The sequence below is a fragment of the Ictalurus punctatus genome, chromosome 3 (assembly GCF_001660625.3).
Source record: "Ictalurus punctatus breed USDA103 chromosome 3, Coco_2.0, whole genome shotgun sequence".
NCBI lineage: Eukaryota > Metazoa > Chordata > Actinopteri > Siluriformes > Ictaluridae > Ictalurus > Ictalurus punctatus.
The window spans coordinates 15,464,272-15,485,363 of NC_030418.2; the positions used below are offsets into that span (position 1 = coordinate 15,464,272).

Below are 21,092 nucleotides of genomic sequence, written 5' to 3' on the forward strand. Positions count from 1 at the left end.
GAATACACACTCAGTTATTTTGTAAAAGATTTTCACTGCTCAGTTTCACCATAACCATAATAGAAAATGCAAACATGACTTGTATTTGTCTGCAAAATGTGTACACAAAGTAGACTAATGAGAGAAGAGAAAAAAATGCTGCTAAACATGCATATCATATACAACTAAAGAGCTCAAGGGCAAATATCAAGATTTGAAGTTAATTTCTACCCGTAACCAATCATTTTTGGCAATTTGATCATTATGGATGTGACATTTGTATTCATATTCGCAAATAAAATGTTACACAGTAGAAACAAGTTAAGGATCAATGAGTCAATTTGCATATGTTCTCATTTAACCTCTTGAGGACAATGCAGAAAAATCGTAAAAACTTGTGTACTGATTTACGTTTCAAATACATAGCAATTGATCAGCATTATGTATGTGACATCAAACTGACAAAATTTAGTTGGAGATCACAAACTCTGTGAACAGAAAAGCATCATTCAAATATATATGTGTGTGTGTGTGTGTGTGTGTGTGTGTGTGTGTGTGTGTGTGTGTGCACGCGCGCACTGGTATATGAAATGAAAGAGTCTTGAATGAATACATAGTACAAAATTGAAAATATTCCTTATTTTGGCAATACATCATTAAGAAAAAAATGGAGATATGGATGTGACATTTTTGCACTATGGATGTCTGAACCAGTACTCCATATATTTGATGTACAAAATTATGTATAGTTTTCTCTATAATTTGACATAAGAAGGTAAATAGTGAAATATGAGTGAAAGACATGAAGGAACATTAAAAAAATAAAATTTAGCCCTCCGCTCACAAATGTATTTTTTAAAGATGACATTTGCATGGAATCGCCCTCTTACAGACTTTTACAAAATACTCAATGGTTATTTGAATAATTATGGGTGCTTACCTTCCTAAAGTTGTTCTGCATAGAGCTCTCTTTCGTGATTAAAAAAATATATCAAAAACTTTATATAACTTGTCTGGTATGTTTTAAAATTTGCCATATTTTCAATATCAGGGCAACAATAAGTCAGGGCAAGTGTCATCTGGTTATTTTGTTATTTTGGTTATTTTACAGATGCATAAATATACACATATATAGATATAAAACACATAATGCATTTTATTGTAACTTAGTTTCTGGTTTGAAGAGTAAGAACCATGTATGGAACAAAAAATTAAAAGCCTGTCCCTATCAAATATGTAAATAAAATTAAAGACCTCCCTTTTAAGTACACAGTGAAAACTCACAGGTACAATCATAGCCATCTCTTTTGAAATGTCCTTGGTGTGTTATTGACAAAGCAGTCTTTCATGGAAAGGGAGCATAATGTTACTACTATGTTTTAGTAATAACTATCAATTTCAGCTGGCATGAAGCTTTTTAATTCACTGGTCTTTCTGAAAATGCTTTGTCCCACGTCAGTTTCATACTCACTTTATCTCTTTAAACAGCCTCACTCCCTTGTTTTTTTATTTTGTAGCTTTCTTTACAGGGCTGAGATCAGGTGTGTATTGGAGCCAGACGTGGTTTACCGGGTCAGCCGCCCAAACCACTCTCAGCAGTCAAGGCGAGAGAAAAGGGCCAATGACTCATTATTGTTTTGCCCCAATGACCCTTACAGTCCGTGCAAGAGCAAAAAGAATGAGCCTCTGCAATGAGATGGCCCATTCATGCTCACGGTGGTCGCTTAGTGCATACATTAATGGAGCTGAGAAAAGATGGCTGTGATGTCTGTTGAATAGGTTTAGGTGAGAATAATGGTCCATTTTCACCTCAGTAATAATGATGATAATCCGCATGTTCATGAACTGGATCACAAAGCAAAAAGGATAATTGTAGTATTAACTTTGATAATGTGTGACGTGAAAGAGCAAGCTTGTGTTTCTGCTATTGTCGATTTTCATCTCTTTTGAACAGAAAGAATAAAACAAATGTATATGAAATCTAGTGCAAAATAAAGACTTGTTTACTGTTCTTACTTCCATATGCACGTGTATTATCTCACACAAACATATACCTTAGTTTATTAAGAGCAGTCTACATATAGACGACTTATGAAATGCTCTAAAGGGAAACTTGTGTGGAAAGAAAAAAAAAGATTGGTGTTGTTTTCATTCTAAGCAGTGAACATGCATTTCAGTGAGTTTCAGATTTTTACAAGAAGGATGTTTTGTTGTAGGAGGGACAGCTACTGTTCTCCCACATGACTATGAAAAGACCTCCGAGACCTCAGTGTATTCTTTGTCTGGCTGCAATACACAAATCCAGACTTAGCCTTGATTTTAGTTGGGCAGATCAACTTGACCTGAAAATACTTCATTTACAGACATGTCCCAGTGGTTATCAAAAGCAGGATTACATTCATGGCTTTCTAATAGTACATTATCTCATTCACTAGTCTACTGGGGATATTTTATCTAATTATACATCAGGTGTCCTAATGTGGATTGCATAGCATTTGCAGTGTAATACACTGGGAGTTGGGAGTTACATTAACAAGCAGAACAAAGAACACACTATCAAACAGAGCAGACAAGAAAGGACGGACAAGTTACAAATCATTAAAGTATGATGCAGGAAATAACTGAAAGGCATTTGTTTCTTCTATAAAAGGCACACAATGCCCACACTGCTGTCTCTGAGAGGGAAAGTGGTTGTGTGTTTAGTTGGGGGTGAAGTGAGAACTAAATGGTTATATGTAAATACCGCCTCTCTCCGCTTGATTCCTGTTTCACATATACTGTTCAGAAAACGCGTTAATAAACAAGGAAGCTTTGACAGGGTGGTGGACCAGCGGCAGTGCAGAGGCGCACACAGATGTGCTGTTGGCTGCTGTTTGCCTTCTTCATTAAGCGCTTTGGTGTCAGGCGCTGCGCTATAATTAGAAAACGCTCAGGTCAAAGGCAGAGTCGTGTTTGAGTGCGTTTTAGCGAGTCCTTTCGAGCGCTCTCAGCTCACGCCAATGAGCCCGAAGAGTTTGCAGAGCTGGCTATAATCCTCGGTTTAAAGAGACAATGTTTGTACTAACGCGGTGTAAGAAAGTGAATCACTTCCTTTAGTGAAACCGGGGCTTTTCATCTGTAGCGTTTCATCTCCTAATTGACAATCAGCAATGAGAAAGTCCTTCAGGCTATAACACTAATTTCTATTAGTCCTAAATACCCCCGCCCCACCCTCTCTCTCTCTCTCTCTCTCTCTCTCTCACACACATACACACACACAGACTAATTTGAATGTTTCAGTCACGTTTTTATTTGATAGATTCCCTATAACTGTACTTCACCATGTCATTTTAATAAGACTCCACATTTCTCCCCCATTATTAAGTGATCAGATCCCGGATTAGGACTCTCATCGGATTTATCCAAATAGTAGAAACATCAGCGCTGTGAGGAAACTGACGCCCGGACAGAACTACTGAAGGAGACCATTGCAAAGCTGCAAAAACACACACCTCGTCTAAAAGTGTCTTTACCGGCCATGATCTTGAGGGAGGAGATCTGCTTAGTGTGCTTACACGAACCAACACGTAACGATGGCCCAGAACAGACCTGCGACTTTCACTTGACACCTTGAAACTGAAACTGAGATCATGCACTGTCAGTGCCATTTCAGGTGTCAAATACTGGAATAAAGTTGGTTTGAAGATGGACCTTCGATATTCGCGGAAATGCGGAAATTAAGGGACCGTCTCTAAAGTTACATACGACATTGTTAAACACGATTCTAACTTCAATAGCATTTGAAGGGAATGACTTACAGTCATATAACCAACGGTAAAGTATTCATCTAGGTGTCAGGTATGATGCACACCTTTTACATTTTTTATATTTAACAAAATAAACTACTAAATCATATATAAATATTGTCAAGTATTTATTACTGCATGGGCTCATACACAAAATATACCATAATTTAAAGCTCAATAGCATTTGAAGGGAATGATGTACAGTCAAACAAACAACCGTAAAGTGTTCATCTAGGTGTCAGGTATGGGGCACACCTTTTAGATTTTTGATATTTATCAAAATAAGCTATTAAATTACATTTAAATAGACATGTATTTCACTACAGAATAGGCCCATGCACAAAATATACCATTTTTAACGCTCAATAGCATTTGAAGGGAATGATGTACAGTCACACAACCAACTGGAAAGTGTTCATCTAGGTGCCAGGTATGAGGCACATCTTTTTTAAAAAAAAAATTTATATATATTTTTGATAGGTTTTTTTTTTTGGTTCATACATTGTAGGGTTAAATATCAAAAATCTAAAAGGTGTTTCTTGTACCTGACACCTAGTCGAACACTTTCCATTTGGTTTTGTGACTGTAGGTCATTCCCTTCAAATGCTATTGAGCTTTAAATAATGGTATATTTTGTGTACGAGCCCATTCTGCAGTGAAATTCAAATCTAATTTACATATGATTTAATCGTTTATTTTATTAAATATCAGAAATCTAAAAGGTGTGCCTCATACCTGACACCTAGCTGAACACTTTACAGTTGGCTTCATGACTGTACATCATTCCCTTCAAATGCTATTGAGCTTTTAATAATGGTATATTTTGTGTATGGGCCCATTCTGCAGTGAAATTCATGTCTAATTTAAATGTGATTTACTAGCTTATTTTGATAAATATCAAAAATCTAAGAGTTGTGCATTATACCTGACACCCATATGAACACTGTACAGTTGGTTATATGACTGTAAGTCATTCCCTGCAAATGCTATTTAAGTTAGAAAGGTGTATAAGAATATCGTATGTAACTTTAGAGACGGTCCCTTAATTTCCGCATATCCGCGAATATCGAACGTCCAACGTCAAACCAACTTTATTCCAGTGTGTCAAATGCATTTTAAACATTTCTAATGCAATATCGGTCTGAAAAATCGTTTGTGTTAGTTGGATTCAAGTGCGCTATATTAAGATACAGGATTTCAGACTGAACCGAAATGTGATTAGAAGGTTCTGGTGTGTTTTTTTTCCCTTGTTGACCTCTGAATGTGAAGGTATTTGTTCCGCTGTGTGGCGCATTTGGCGGCGAGCTTTGATTCCCGAGAGCCGAAATAAGATGATTTAGGAACATCAATGGTCTCTCTCAGCTGCACCGGGCGCTTCTGGCTCGCACAGCCATGCAGGAATTTGTACTAAATCTGGACCCCCCGCTCCTCATCTCCCGACCCCTTTTCTGTGTTCCTGGGCTACCTCCGGGGGCATATAGTGGAAAGAGCCATTAGGATATTTGACAATCTCAGCTTGTTACAACTCCATCAGTTAATTGGATCCCTTGTAGCGCCGCTCGTTTGACTCATCTGCTACTTTGAAAGACAAAAGCGCGAAAGGGGGTCGTTGACACCTCGCACTACTGGGCGTGTATAAAAGAGCTGTGGCCTCTCCTGGTTATCATTCCACTCCTCTCCACGGAAGCCTGAGTCTGGAGGCACGGATAACTTCCTGCTTTATTTTCTTTGCTTTGACTTTATCTCAAACTCAAGAGGAAACCATGCAGATCCCTGCACGGCCTCTCGGACCCTACGGATTTTCAATGCGTCCACAGGCTACTCACCACCCGGACTATGCGAGCAGTGCGTGTCTGGCCACTGCTGCAAAACCCAGCGCGGGGAAATCCTTCACCATTGACGCTCTTCTCGCCAAGCCTGACACCACCGAAAACAGCAAGACGAGTCCATTTCAGAGCTCACTGAACCCTGCGCCAACACCACCAGGTCTCTTTCTACATGCCGGACAGATGTGTCCTCCACTTCCTCACTACCTGTATAGCTCGGCTATGATGCACACACAACCCAGCTATCCAGTCTACTGCTGTCCGCCCTACGGATACCAGACAACATGCACAGGAGCTGTTTACTCACAAGGTAAGCACGAGGTTGTAGGCTATAATAAGCCATTTCCCTTACATAAGACAAAAAAAAAACAAAAAAAAAACATCATGGTTATTGATCGTCACACAACTAAAGTGTTCTGCCATTCTACAGGTGCCACACTGTCTAAAGCAGGAGTTCACTCGCACTACAAGCACAAAGGTGGGAAATCAAAGCGGATGCGCACGAGCTTCACCAACGAGCAGTTGTCCCGTTTGGAGAAGGAGTTTGCGCGCCAGCAGTACATGGTCGGATCAGAGCGTTTCCTGCTCGCATCCGCACTCCAGCTCACCGAGGCGCAGGTAAATAGTGGCTCAAAACGTCCAGTGTCACAAAAATACTTACACTATACAGATTTATCTTGATATCAGTACACTAAAAATACTCTCTTTTTATTCCAGGTCAAAGTCTGGTTCCAGAACAGGCGCATCAAGTGGAGAAAGCAGAGTCTTGAGCAACAGCAGGCCAAACTTGCTAAACTGGGTCTCGCGATTCCGCCGAAAAGCCCCGGATCTCAAGGCCGCGAGGATGAGGGGGACGAGGACGAGCATGATTTCACAGAGGACTCTGATGTTGACATTGACGACTCCCTGCACGCCTGAAAAGCGTTACAGTTACTTTACCAACCAACACTGCTTTTTGTACATATTTGGAATGCTACATATTGTTTAGTAACACCTTTTGTATAAAAAAAAAAGAAAGAAAAAAAAGCAATATATTTAAGTAATAGATAGCTATATATTTAAGACCTTTCTGTATTATTGCTCTTATCAGAGTACAGTTCCTTCTTTTGTACATGTTTGTACGGATGAAATAAACAGAATATATATTTTTTAAAATGAACAACTAGTAGAATTCTTTCCTTATGGATCTGGGGCTTTGTGGAGACATGATGAGAAAGTTTGAAGTCATATTTGAGGAAACATAAAAATGGCAAAATGATATATAGATTATAAAGTGCTTAAATATTGCATAAAACATTTAGAAATGTGTAATATGATCATCATAAAATTTTACTTAGTGAATGAATAAAAAAGGTGTAATAGTGCATTTACAGAATGAAAATGTTTAACTCATAGTATTTATTTCATAAATTATATCTGAAAATGAAATCTTGAAACAGATAGAAGAAGAAAAAGAAGCAGAAGAAGAAGAAGAAGAAGAAGAAGAGAAGAAGAAGAAGAAGAAGAAGAAGAAGAAGAAGAAGAAGAAGAAGAAGCAGAAGAAGAAGAAGAAGAAGAAGAAGAAGCCTGTCTAGGAGTTGCAAAAGACTTGAAAATTTTTAATCATGTTCTCAGCTAAACACTTTCCACGTAAATTAAAGAAACTCATAGTCAAAAACTCATAGGAGCAATTAAGTTGCCAAATCCTGCTATGATCATTTACAATGAAAGCAATAATTAATACCAAGAACATTTCAGTTTAAGGCCAGTACCAGTATCATGTTCTACATCATTTATCTGCTTTATTTGGCTCAATATCCATCTACTCTATTGTGGAAAGCTTTGGAATGGAGTGCCGTTTAAACCGTTTAAACTGAAGCCGTGTTAGGTTTCTGTCATTTAAGTTCTGAGTTATGAGAACATGACAAGTAGCCTTCTGAGCTGAGCCACAGGTAGTGATAATCTCAGTCACAGCTGTGGGAGTCAGAGAAAAATACTGCCTCTCTGGCACCAAGCAGATTGATTCATTTTACAGAGAAATAAAGTGTGTCTCCCCTTCAGAGACAGAGCCTTTTAGGCATGGTGCTGTCCTCCTCTTGTGTTTTCTTGGTAGCACACTGAAGCACGCTAAAGCCCGTTAGCATGGTGGCTTTGTGCAGTCATAGGCCTGACGATAGTGATTAGTTTGGATTAGTAATCCTTCACTGAGAACACAGCAATTATTAGTTAACATACTTGTCACAATGTTTCTTTTCTGCTCTCTTAAGCCAGTTAATCCTTTATGGCAAAAATACAGATATGCTAAACCATCACAATAATGGTGAATTACAGGTACAGAACAATAAAATTAACAAATGTGAGAATAACTGAAACAAATTGATAAGCTTTATGAGCTTCCTTTTGGTGAACCTGGAGTTATATGCTTAGAAAAAGGTTCCTAAAAGGTTCTATTTGGTACTTTGATTATAGGGAAATACTCTGTTGTAGAGTTCGACCAGGAGGACAAGTGTACAGTTCAGAGGACATCAATAAACAGAGTTCCCTTATTTGTATCAAACCAACATTTTACAGTAAAACAAACTTACTAAAACTACATTATGATGCATCAAAAAAGGCTAATCCTCAAAGTAGGTCAGGGTACCCAAGGGGTCTGTGAACTAATTTATATAATAATAAAATTATTATTATTATTATGTATTATTGAGCTTTTAATTATAATTAATATAAATAACATTATAAATAATGTGTTCTGTTATTGGAAACTCTAGGAATAAACATGTTCTAGGGTTCCAATAAATAGACAGAATATTACAGTACACATTTGAATAATGAGTCTAATATTTAAATAATTGGATTATGTTTTTAAAAAAAATACATCTGTGCTGAGAGAATTTGTGGAATTTATTTTACAGATAAAGGGCTCCATGAATCCTTAATCCCATAGACTATCCCATAATTCATTAATAATTTATGAAGACTTAATTTAGACTTTTATTTCAATTTTAATATTTACTATTTAATTTATTTAATAATTAATTTACAGAAATATTTAGCATGCATTATACAGTGCAATACAGTGGACTGGTTTTGTAGATATTGCAAAACCGTGTGTATAAGATACATTTTCTATTGTCAATCACAAATGGGGAAAAAATTAACATAGTCCATGCGCAAGATATACGTGGAAATGCAGATAACTGAGTTTACTAGAACACAGATCTGTGTTTCCCTGGAACTTATTGGACTACATTTCACATGATTATTGGCTTTAGAGATGAAAAAGCCTATTAGGGGAGCACTGTCAGAAAAAAGCCTCCAGTGTTTCATTAATCTCCTCTTTCAGCAGGTACTTGTAACCGCTCTGTGAAACATACACAGAGTAAGAGGGGGGACAGAAGAGCATATTAGTAGTATGGGGTGTCACCGCGCCTATAAAAGAAATTAGGTATATAAATAAGATATTAATAGTATTTTCATATACTGCATGCTCATTGTGTCAAGTTACATCTCTATATCTCTTTACAACTCTTGTGTGTTTCTGTGTGTGTGTGTGTGTGTGTGTGTGTGTGTGTGTGTGTGTGTGTGTGTGTGTGTGTGTGTGTGTGTGTGCGTGTGTGTGTGTGCGTCTATGTATAAACAAAGCATCTCTGATGTGATCTAGTGTAATCCACAGCAGACTGAGAGATTTGGGGGGGGGGACCCTGAGAAAAGCCACGGGAACAACAAGAAAAGGGAGTGGAGCTCACCAGTCCAATTAGTCGTTGTTGCTCTCTACTCCCCCCAATGTGCTTCAGTCTGCACCCCCTCAGTCAGCATTAGCACTATGGCTCATCACTTCACCAATGCATCATATTCTACACTGGAAAAAAAAAATGTGCGTTGGATTTACTTAAAATATATATGCACTATTTTTTCTTCACACATTTTAACTTAATTCAACTTGAAGTAATTTTAAGTAGCCTAAAATTAACAAGAAAACCTTTATGTGTACATAAATATATGAGTTCACGCAACATTGTTTACATAAAAATGTAACACCAATAGAATCTACCAAGTAATTGCATTTAAGCTGTATATGTAGCTTATTTACATTAACACAATTAATTAATTGAGTTGATAATGTAATAAATGTGACAAATTCTCAGAAAAAAAAACTGATCTCTACTTTCTTTAACACTCTGGAAAACAAAGTAAAATGTACAGATGGAGTGCAAAAATTTACTATAGCATCTCTTTGCTCTCTCTCGCACACACACGCACGCACACGCGCACACACACACACACACACACACACACACACACACACACACACACACACATATTATATCTTACTATCCTTGTGATGACTTTCCATTGACATAATTCTTAATGCAGCTAACTGATACTACACCAAAATCCAACCATTACCTTAACCCTAGTAAACAAAATGAATAATTTTGGTTCGTTCTGTTGTTGTTTTTTCCTCATGGGGACCAGCCGAATGTCCCCACAAGGTCAAAACTGTAAGATATTCCTATCCTTGTTGGGACCTAGATATAAAAATACCCCCCACCCACCCCCAATAACCAACTACATATGACTTCACCAGTGTGGTTATTATTTTACAATTAGCAAAACACATACTATAGGCTACTTTATTCAACGTATTATGTGATAGTTAAAAAATATTTGGCCTTTAGGCAAGGAGACAGGCAAGAGACATTCTTTCAGTCCTATACAAAGAACATATAATCTATGTTGTGTATTTCTAAACGTTTAAAACCGACGTAGGTGATTGTAAATGTCTGGTGTTTGCATTTTATTTGTAGAGCACTGCCCTGCCACTCAATCTGGCGGTCATTAGCATTCATTACTAACGTTTGAAGTAGACGAGAGCCATTGTGTCTTTGTGAAGGGTTTCGTATGGGACACACAATGACTTCTAACGCGAGCTGAGGCGGCTGAAAAGAGCACAAGTAGGCCCGCTCTAAACGAGCACTTTATGCTAATGAAACATCCCGTGTAACTTTTCAATGAAGCCTTTTTTCACTCTCAGGAAATTGAGTCATTCCTGTTTTCTCAAGTGTTCGAGAGAGAGAGAGAGAGAGAGAGAGAGAGAGAGAGAGAGAGAGAGAGAGAGGGAAATTTCAACGGAGCTAAAATACAAGACCAATAAATAGATTGCGGCAATATGGGGATATCAGTAACATAGGCTAACGTTAATGTATTACTCACTGCACAATACCGTGTGTGTGTGTGTGTGTGTGTGTGTGCGTGCAGGCCCGGATTAAGAATTAATAGTAGGTAGACCTAATATTTGTTGGAAACACCTTTACCTTATACAGGATTTAACTGACAGGTTACAGCCTATGATCACAACCTGATGGACAATTTAGAGATATTCTGTAGATATTTTCCAGCATACAGGATTTACACCACATTATTGCAACAGTGCGTTTCTGGACAGACAGCAAAAATATCAAGACATTTCCCTACGTAGTGTAACTCACACACAAACACACATACACACACCTGTTAATGTTTCCTTCCTGTCTGTCTCTCTCCTCCTCAGCTCCTCCTCTCCTGTCTCCAGATGCTCTTTTGGTCCTTTTCTCCTCGGCTCTCCAGGGGCTGCCTCGCTTTGTCTGTCTCCCTCCTCCAAGCGTTAGGCCAGGTTCACACATACTTTGTTTGCAGTGCGTATTTTTTTTCCCGTGCCCATGTTCACAGGTTAGAGTATTCACACTGCATACGGATGCGGCGCGGCTAATGCGTTACAGGAGCGGTGCGGTGCGGTGCGGCGGTGCGGCAGTGCACCGAACGTTTCTGCAGTAAGTCTGTTTTTGCTGTGCTGGACATGCTGAATTGAGCTGGTTCACACATACTCCGTTTGCAGTACGGATGTAGTGCGGAAACAGGACGCACTATTGTGCTTTCACACAGCCTAAGGGATAAGCACGAGTTCGGCAAAAAGCAGATTCGAACTCGGGCCCAACGCGTCTAAACCTACTTTGAGGTGCTACACTCCGACGGCCGAGATGTTAAGTAGTGTGTGTCTTTTTTCAATCTCGTGTGGCCCAACCAGACCTTGCCCTCCGTTTTCAGCAATGAAAAAAAAGATGATAAAAGGAAAAAATGTTTTCTTCCCATCGCTTAGGCCCCAAGTGCGCACGGGCCCTTGCGCCTGTGCCCATAATGCATCCGGCCCTGTGTGTGTGTGTGTGTGTGTGTCCCCTACCGTCTCGCAAGTGGAAAGCTGCTTCATTTGACACACAGGTGCCAGTAATAGAGTTGATAGTGACTTTTCCCAGCTCGTTTAGAGAGAGTGAAAAGCAGCAGCTAGATAAGGAGAACACATTAGCTGAACACAGAGTCAGTGTGAAGCAATGTGGTCCGTTAGTTTATTAATGAATCGAGGTGCGAGCGCGTCACCGGACACGTCTTTTTTTAAACAGCTTCAGCTGACCTACCACATCCTCTCGCTTTCTGTCTCTTCTCTGTTTGCTGTCATGAAAAGCGTCCATTTAGTGCCGTGATGAATACGTCCAGCCAACGAGGTATCAATCTGCCCTCCTTTCAACTTCCGTGTAAATGGTGCCCGTCACACCCCCACGCTATTCTGTAAACTGTAAACAGAAATTAATATTAGCATTGCAGAATAGAGTTAAAGGCTAATATCCATAGATGGGTGGAAAGAGATGGATGGATGACTTTATTGCAGGGGCGTATGGCCATCATTTCAGATGTGGGGGGACAGAATGTCAAGGGTATTCTTTTTTTCTGACCTTTGTCTAGGCTAATAGATGGGTTTTATCGCTTCTTGCTCTTAATTGCCTTAATATGCAATTCATGATTCTGTACTTGCATGTTACATTGCATACTGCACTTTATTATTTAAATATTACAAATTGTGTTTAGTATGCATTGTATTGCATATAAATAGCACACAGTATATAATATATACTTGCAGCCTATATTCAAACACCACTTTTTTCTACTCCATTCAACAGTCCATAGTTCAGAACAGAAATGTCACTCAAACCACACTGTTGCAAAGAGACTGCTGAACTAAACTAAACTACATGTCACTGTAAGGAGACCTTATATCAGTTCATTAACATGTTGTATCAACAATAACATGTAATAAAAATTTAAGCTATTTTTTGTGCGGGACTGCGGTTAGGCTAATATTACCATCAAATCTGACTAATTATTAATCAGTGGAACTCTGCAGCGTTTAAAATGAAAGATGTAGCAAATTATTCATCATTTGTGCATAACGAATACCACATGCCAAAAGAATGTATTAAAAAATTAGTGAATGGGATTTTTTTTTTTGCCGCATCTCGACCACTGAGCGCTCAGCGTGTGTGTGAGCATGGGCGTGACACGTGACGTGAGGACCAATTGTCATGGCAACGTCAGGTGACGTAAAGACTTACAGGCACGTACACGTATAGAAATCAAAGATACACAGTGAAAAAGTGCGGGGGATGATTTTACGTTTTATTAAAAGGATTATACGCCCGTGCTATTGATCCCGAGAAGGATATTATTATGTTACAGCAGCATAAAGTATAACAATAAAATTAAAAGCAGAATTGCAAAAAAAAAAAAAAAAAAAAACACACACACACTGAATATTAAATAAAGATATATACAACATCAAAACGAGCAATAGTAGGCTAATAAATAAAAGAATAGGGAGCAATAAAAACAGGTGTGTGCCCAAAAATGGCAGGTGAATAATATATACAACAGATGTATGATATAAACAGTAGACTATGTGCAGATGGTTGTGCGACAGTGTGTTCACCCATCACACAGAGATGAGCTGTTGTACAGTGTTATGGTGAAAGGTAAGAATGACTTCCTAAAACGTTCTTTATGGCAGCAGAGCTGAATGAGTCGGTTGGAAAATGACCTCTGTGGTCTTTGTAGTGTTACATGAATTGGGTGAGATGGGTTGTCCATGATGGAGAGCATTTTGTTCAGTGACCTCCTACTTCTCACTGACTCAAACATCTCCAGGTTTTGTCCAAAGATCATAGATAGCACTTGTTACCACAGACTGGTAGACGATCTCCAGCATCTTGGTGCATACATTGAACTATCTGAGCTTCCTCAGAAAGTAGAGTCCCCTTGTTCATCCGCTTCTTGCAGCCTACACAGTGTCTGTGTTGGTCCTCCAGTCAGTCTGTTGTTCAAGTGGACACCCAATTACTTGTAGTGCTCGACAATTCCAACCTCCTCACCCATGATATTTATGGGCTTGTTCGCAGTTCTCGTCCTTCTAAAATCCACCGCCATCTAATTGGTCTTGTTTATATTTAGAAAACGCACACAATAAGCTCTAAAATGTTTAATTATATGGAGTTTTTAAAATTATCTTTTGTGATAATAACGGTTCAGTGTAAATCTCTTTCAGGTTTCCTGTTCAGGGCCACAAAAGCCAGAGGCTATCCTTTTTTAACTGAACTAATTTTAGGCTGTCCAAAAAACAGATTCTACATTCTTAAAGCCCCTTAATAATAAAGGTCAAATGTTAAAGGTTCAGTTGTCCCTCTGGGGGGAACCCTTAAAGGTGCTATGTAGAACCTAGGGACCCAAGAAGAAACTTTTAGGAAGCAAAGAACCCTTAAATATCTGAAGAATCTTTTGAAATTTTTCAGATTTCTGACCCCATTTACTGATGTCTTTTCCCAATCTTGACATCTGCCCTAATAATGCACTCTGTTTAGAGACACTTGGAGCTTTTGATCCTGCCATTTTGATTCTACTGGGTCAACTGCTCAGCATGTTTATACCTGCCACAGGGTATGGGAAGATGTTAACTGCTCAATGCAGTAACCTATCAGGCAGAATCTGCACTTGTTACAGTATGTTTCTCCACTCTAATGTATGTACAGATATATGCACTGAAGGTATTAATGTATGTATTTATGTATGTACAGACACATACACTGCAGGTCAGACGTTTTTGAACATGCTCTATTTTAGCATTTTGTTTAGCTGCCTTTTATATCAGCCTAATGTAAAACTTGAAAAGTTAACCAATTAGGCGTAAATGATGTAAGAATTGATCACTATTAAAGTTTTAGTGAACTGAGAAATATTAGAAGTTATTTTATTTCATTGGAACAGTCTAGATTGAATCAAAAAATATCATTTTAGTTAAGCACTTTTAGCACATCACATGTGTTTTACAGTTAATATTAGCACTGTCTATTAATCTTTTATCTTAAAGGACTTACCATCCAAGTGTATTTGCCTTAAAGCAGGTGCAAAGGTGCAAAAAAGAGTTTTAAAACTAAGTTAATTAGTTTTTAAAAAGTGGTGCTTGGGAGGTTCTCCAATCCGTTCAGAGAGTGGCTATAAGTAATATTACAACTGTGAATTTACTCGCCTGTACTCTGCAGTTATCACAACAGCTAAAGGAAAAGAGTGCGTGGAGAGAGAATTATATATACTTAGTGTGAAATATATATTGATAGTTATACATTTGAATTTCAAAAAACTGTCAAGATAATACAATTTTGCTCCTTCTGCACCAACACACCTGCACCAATCCATCATTTAAAGACAAGCCGCGACTTTATATTCTGCTGTGATAGTGTACTCCACATGGGGGCACTAGAGCATTTACAACTAACATTCCGTTAAAGGCCATAGTCTATGATCACTAGTGATCTAGAACAGGGTTCCTCAAACCTGCCGTGGAGGACCTCCAGCACTGCGCATTTTGTATGTCTCCCTTATCTGACCCACTCAATTAAGGTCTTGCAGTCTGTATTAATGAGCTGATGAGTCGAATCAGGTGTGTTAGATGAGGGAGACATACAAAATGTGCAGTGCTGGGGGTCCCCCAGGACAGGTTTGAGAAGCATTGATCTAGGAAACCAGCACAGGTATATTCCCCTTAAATTTAGAATTTCTTGGAATTATTGTAGTTCTTTGTGAGAATCCGTAATGCATAACAGGTGTACACAGCACTCTTTGCATTTACAGGAGAAAGATTATTTTATATTTATAGTAGATATTTTTATAGAAGGTTTCATCCAAGCTAACATACAAGTGAGGCAGAATGAAATCCAGCCATGCAGCTCACTAGTTGAGGTTTAAGCGCCTTATTCTGGATTTAAGCTCACCAACTTGAAATGAGAAACACTGAAGTGATCATTGAATAGATGTTAAGATATTGTCTTTCATCTTAAGATTTTATTCAACACAGAGAGGGAAAAGTTACGATGAGAGATCGTTACACTCATGTACTATAACATTCCATTTTTATCACTAAACACCCGTGAATATACATAATCTTGATTGTCATCTGAGAAAAGAAATGCCTACCAGAAATCAGTAGTGCTGGAATTAACTCCAGAATGATTTTAAAAATAAAAAAAATGTGATTAAATAAATTGAATAGCACATGGAAGTGTGAGTATGCATCAAACGTTTTTGGACACCCAATATATTAGTATTTTTACTGAACTGACTGCATTTTAAATACTCTACAGTTTTAACCTTACCAAGGAATAGGTATACGTGAATAAAGAAATGTTTATTATTAAATGCTTATTGAACAGAAAATGTTATACATGACTTGGAACAATTTAGATCTATTCTAATGAGAAAACGCCAAATGCTTTATCACTCTAAGTGGGCACTTGTAGCACACCACATATTTATGTTTTACAGATAATATTTACACTACACTGTCTATGCGTCTTTAATCTAGGCTATATGCTTAATAGATTTACACTCCAAGTGTGCCTGACATTAATAAAGCACTAATTTAAAGTCCCATTGAGATCTTAGAGCAATTAGTTAAAAATTCCACAAAGATTATTTGATTGATCGATTTTTTGTATTGCTATTCTGTATTTTAATATGGTTCATATCTGGAGACTGAGATGCAAATTACCAACCACTGGTTTTGTGCTTGTGCTAAAAAAATTTGGATGTTACTTTGAATGCAAGTTTTGGGTCATTGTTGTCTTTGTCTTGTTGAAAAATTAATCTACAGTCAAGTCTTAACTTGACTAAAAGCTTTTCCTGGTATGCACTCCACATTTTCTGCCAAACATGCAAACAATTTTCATGACAAAAACATTGATTTTGTTCTTATCTGACCACAAGGTAGAGTATGATTTAAATTATGGCACCTGGTGATGTTCAGGCAGTGTGCTTTCAGGGAAGGGTTTTTTCTTACAAAAGCTGTTTCAAAAGTAGAGAGATAGAAACTAGACATCCCAGTCAATTAAACTGTGCTTTTCTGAAACTGCGGTCTTTGTGTTGATATTTGGCTCATATTCATGCATCCAATTCTTGGCAAATTTAAGAAGAAGAAATAGATTTATCACACATGTACTGTAAGTAGCTTGTGAGGAAGCAGGGGCCTGATATGGTACATGCCACTGAAGCAAGCAGGGTTCAGGCTTTGCACAAGGAGCTTGGTGGTGCTGGAACTTGAACTCAGAACCTTCTGTTCAGTGTCCCAGAGCCTAACCTCTGAGCAACCCTCAAATAAGCTATGCATAACATAATGAATAACTACTTTATATATATATATATATATATATATATATATATATATATATATATATATATATATATATATATTTATTTATTTATTTATTCATTATCTGCTGCGCATATCAAATTATTGAAATGTATTTGGTTTTGCCTGTGTTAATGGATGACAAAGGGATTTTACATGATTTACAATGTTATTGATGAGTTTCAGGCATGATCTCTGTGTCAAAATTCTGAAGGTCTCTAGTTTGTCATGATGTAATGGAACCAAATTGTTTTGTGTTCTTGGCATGTGTTGTATGAGTATGCATTCCTAATCACCTCGTCTTTCGTGCTCATTCACTCTCTCTCGGTTCTTCTTCTTCTCTTATTATCTGGTAGTCAAGATGTCTTATGGTTCTTAAGTCACTCAAACATACATAATAGATATTTTGATTTTATCTGTGACTTGTTCCAATTGACATTTATCATTCTTTATCAATATTTCTGTGTGTATATATACTATGCTTTCTGTATCATTAAACTAAGAAGCTTCCACTGAACAATGGTGTCAGTGTGACTTCTTCCTGGGCCCAGACGAATGGAAATCAGGCAGTGCAAGGTCCAAATTCTGGTTCTGTGACTGGTATCGGACAAAGAACTTAACAGTCATGTTTGCTCAATGGCAACCAAAGAATTTGTGGAAACTGTGAGAAATTTTTTTAATGTGACTTTTTTCCCCTAGAATGACAGTTTTGTTTGATTTAAATATCCATTTGGGGTGTAAATGATAGCCTACATATGTTTTTGAGGAAAAATATATTTTCTGAATGTTTTATTGCAGAAAATTTAATTGTCATTTTGCCAATTTTTGCGGAGCTAATAATGATGTCTTTGAATAAATATCCACTTCGATTTACAGAAATAATTATGATGGAATTTTTCAGATCTTTTCAGGCAGTTACCAAAACCAAATTGTTTCCCACCTACCTCTAGAGGGCAGCAGTGGACAGAAGGAATACCATTACACAGTTCATTGGGGAGAACATTCACTCAGATTCACTTGTGTTTCATGCCACTGCACTGGAGCTCTGCAGTTCTCAGGCTGAGAACTTGTGGAGGTTGTTTTACCAATTCGTTTAAATCTCAGGTAATCATTAAGCCCGGGTCACGAAGTCAGATAGTTAGTTAGCGCAGGTCTGTAACCTAACGTTTCTTGGCAACACTTTTAAAATCAAATCAATGGAACAACACTGGTATTTTTATGCATACTTTAATGAATGATCTTACATTTAGAGCTGGGATCTAACGCGCATTCAGCATATTGCTGTTACAGTGTTTTTTGAATCAACAGCTGTCCCACTTCCACTTTTCCCAGATGGGGTCCAAATAGTGCTCGGGGTGTGTGTGTGTGTGTGTGTGTGTGTGTGTGTGTGTGTGTGTGTGTGTGTGTGTGTGTGTGTGTGTGTGTGTGTGTGTGTGTGTGTGTTTGTGTGTAAAATCTCCACATAGCTCCATTTCCTCACGCCTGGGTTTGCTGCAAGGTTAAATCTCTCACCCATCCTCCCATCTCTGCCTCTCCGTCCCTCTTTCTCTCTCTCACAATCTATCTCTCCCTCTCAGCGTGGTAGATTTTAATTCTGTGTTTGTGCAGATGGCTGGTTGCTCCATTAGTATTCATTACAGATTCCATGAGCTCTTAATTACGGAACGAGAGAGAAAAGTGGCAGACAGAAACATTGGGTGAGACTTGCTCTCTCCATCTCTCCCTCACCCAGCCCCCACCCCGGCACATTTTAAGAGAAGATAGCAATTATAAACTATAGATGTGTATTAAATGCTTGTAGGGTATGTGAGTGGAGCGCGTACACCTAGTGTGCATCGGATTCTAGGCAGGTTCTGTTCTCTCTCTCTCTCTCTCTCTCTCTCTCTCTCTCTCTCTTACTTTAGGTGCTACAGCTTTTTAAATTAAACAGTGATTAAACAGTGGGTTTATTGGAAATTATCTGTCATTCAAAGTAAGTGTATAATGCAGTGACGACCTTTTAGAAGATTATGCTTTTGTCTTTGTAAAGCGGCAAACACGCGCAAGGAACTCAAAAGCAGCGCACTTAAAACGGTTTTGTAACTAGTCCTCTCTGGTCCAAAAATATATATTTAAAAATTATTATTAATGTTATACAAAATGAAATGTTATATATAGGCATATAACAAATTATATATATATATATATATATATATATATATATATATATATATATATATATATATATATATATATATATATATATATATCTGTGTGTGTGTGTGTGTGTGTGTGTGTGTGTGTGTGTGTGTGTGTGTGTGTGTGTGTGTGTGTGTGTGTGTGTGTGTGTGTGTTTTTAGATAAAATAGAAAAATAGCCTAGTTATAACCACCAAAAGAGAAGCAATCGGGCGACTTTACCCAGGACATAGACATCAAACAACGGTGTGGGCGACATTATTATTATTATTATTATTATTATTATTATTATTATTATTGTTGTTGTTGTTGTTGTTGTTGTTGTTGTTAACAATAACAACAACGACTACAACTTATGTGCACGCGTAGTCTAAACTTCAAAACGAAATTCGCCAGAGATATTTTTCAGCTTAATTTGTATTTTTTCAGTTTGGTTATTTGTTTGTTTTAATTTTGCTGCCACTTAAACGCATATTAAAAATAATAGAGTATAAAATAACCTAATGAAAATCTGAAATTTGTGACTAAAAGCAGGGCCCAAAACACATTAAACTGCCAATTATTATGTTATTTTCTATAAATATTGGTCTAGGGTTTATTTGTTTTGTTTTTTTTATACAATTATCATATTTACAGACACATTGCTGCAAAATTGTAAAACTTCAGGATTAAGATACTTCTCTGGCTGGGCAATAGATCCACTGCGTATGCCGAGTATGCATGTTCACGGGCTCTTTGCTTTCTAAATAGGTGCTCAACATGTTGTTCTGCCGTCTAATGCTCAGCTCTAATGATTTTCTAATGTGCACTGAAGCTAACGAGCCTATGAAGCGGCTAATCATTACCTTTAAAACGACAAGATGAAACGCACGTTGGCCGACCCCTCAGGAAAAGCGAGATGGCCTGGAAATTAATAGCGCAGCAGAAGTTTATGAACTCAACACGAAACTGACTAATGTGTGCTTTTCATATCTTTCATATCTGAAACCACTGAAACATATTCAGTTCACAGTAGGACTATATGTTTTCATGTAAGTGCGGACCAAGTGCCAAACTCCGGCCCGTAGCCCACAGCTTTAATAGCTGATCCGTGTGAGCTGGAGAAACAGGTGGGGTCTAGCTTTCTCTCAGATTCTTATCGATGTCCAAGCTCTGGAAACTCTGAGTTAATACGTTACTGTTATAAGACGGGTCATGGCTTTTCATTAAAAAGCCCTGAAAAGAAAAGCAGATACGGTAGATCGAGAATAGCCTAAACACTTTAAGTTATGGTGACTTTAACCTATCACAACTATGCTAGGCCTATAATTTACAATACTGATAAGCTGCCTCTCAATATTTGACTTTCTGGAGAATTATTATCCTACAGTAATTGAATGTTAGCCACTGTTAAGAATAGATGTCTATATAGACAACAGTTGCATGTTACGGTGCATGAAGCTGTTCCATGCTCTTTCCAAATTTTACCATAACCAAAGAAAGAAATTTTACCATGACCAAAGTTTATTCAGCTCTTACGCGCGAACTGCATATGAGGTGCAGCCTAAAGAAATAAAGGAAAAACAAGAATGGAACAAACATTTGAATATTTCGTTTCAGTAGAGCATTAGTAACTTATTATTATTATTATTATTATTATTGTTGTTGTTGTTAATGATGATGATGATGATGATGATTAAAAGACAGGCAGAGAAAAGAGGTGTGATCTGAAAGTAGAAGTATTTTTTTTCTATTTTGCCGAAATAATTATTTTGAGCCGGGGTTTGTCTATTATCCACAGCGGAGAAACTAACCTGTTGGAGGCAGT

At 37.8% G+C, this 21,092-nt stretch overlaps 1 protein-coding gene and 1 long non-coding RNA gene across 2 annotated transcripts; one reads left to right on the forward strand and one right to left on the reverse strand.

Annotated features, from left to right (window-relative positions):
- The first annotated feature begins 4,388 nt into the window (after positions 1-4,388).
- On the forward strand, positions 4,389-6,717 carry noto (notochord homeobox). The gene is made up of 3 exons (XM_017464546.3): positions 4,389-5,900; positions 6,021-6,208; positions 6,308-6,717. Exons 1-3 carry the CDS (start codon positions 5,528-5,530, stop codon positions 6,506-6,508), a joined length of 762 nt encoding a protein of 253 aa, XP_017320035.1. The 5' UTR covers positions 4,389-5,527; the 3' UTR covers positions 6,509-6,717.
- A 1,893-nt stretch (positions 6,718-8,610) lies between these two features.
- Positions 8,611-12,015, reverse strand: LOC108263582 (uncharacterized). Its single transcript, XR_008394639.1, has 3 exons — positions 11,081-12,015; positions 9,316-9,428; positions 8,611-8,930 (listed from the first exon to the last, which is right to left on the reverse strand). It is a non-coding gene; the product is annotated as an uncharacterized LOC108263582 (long non-coding RNA).
- Between the last annotated feature and the right edge of the window lie 9,077 nt (positions 12,016-21,092).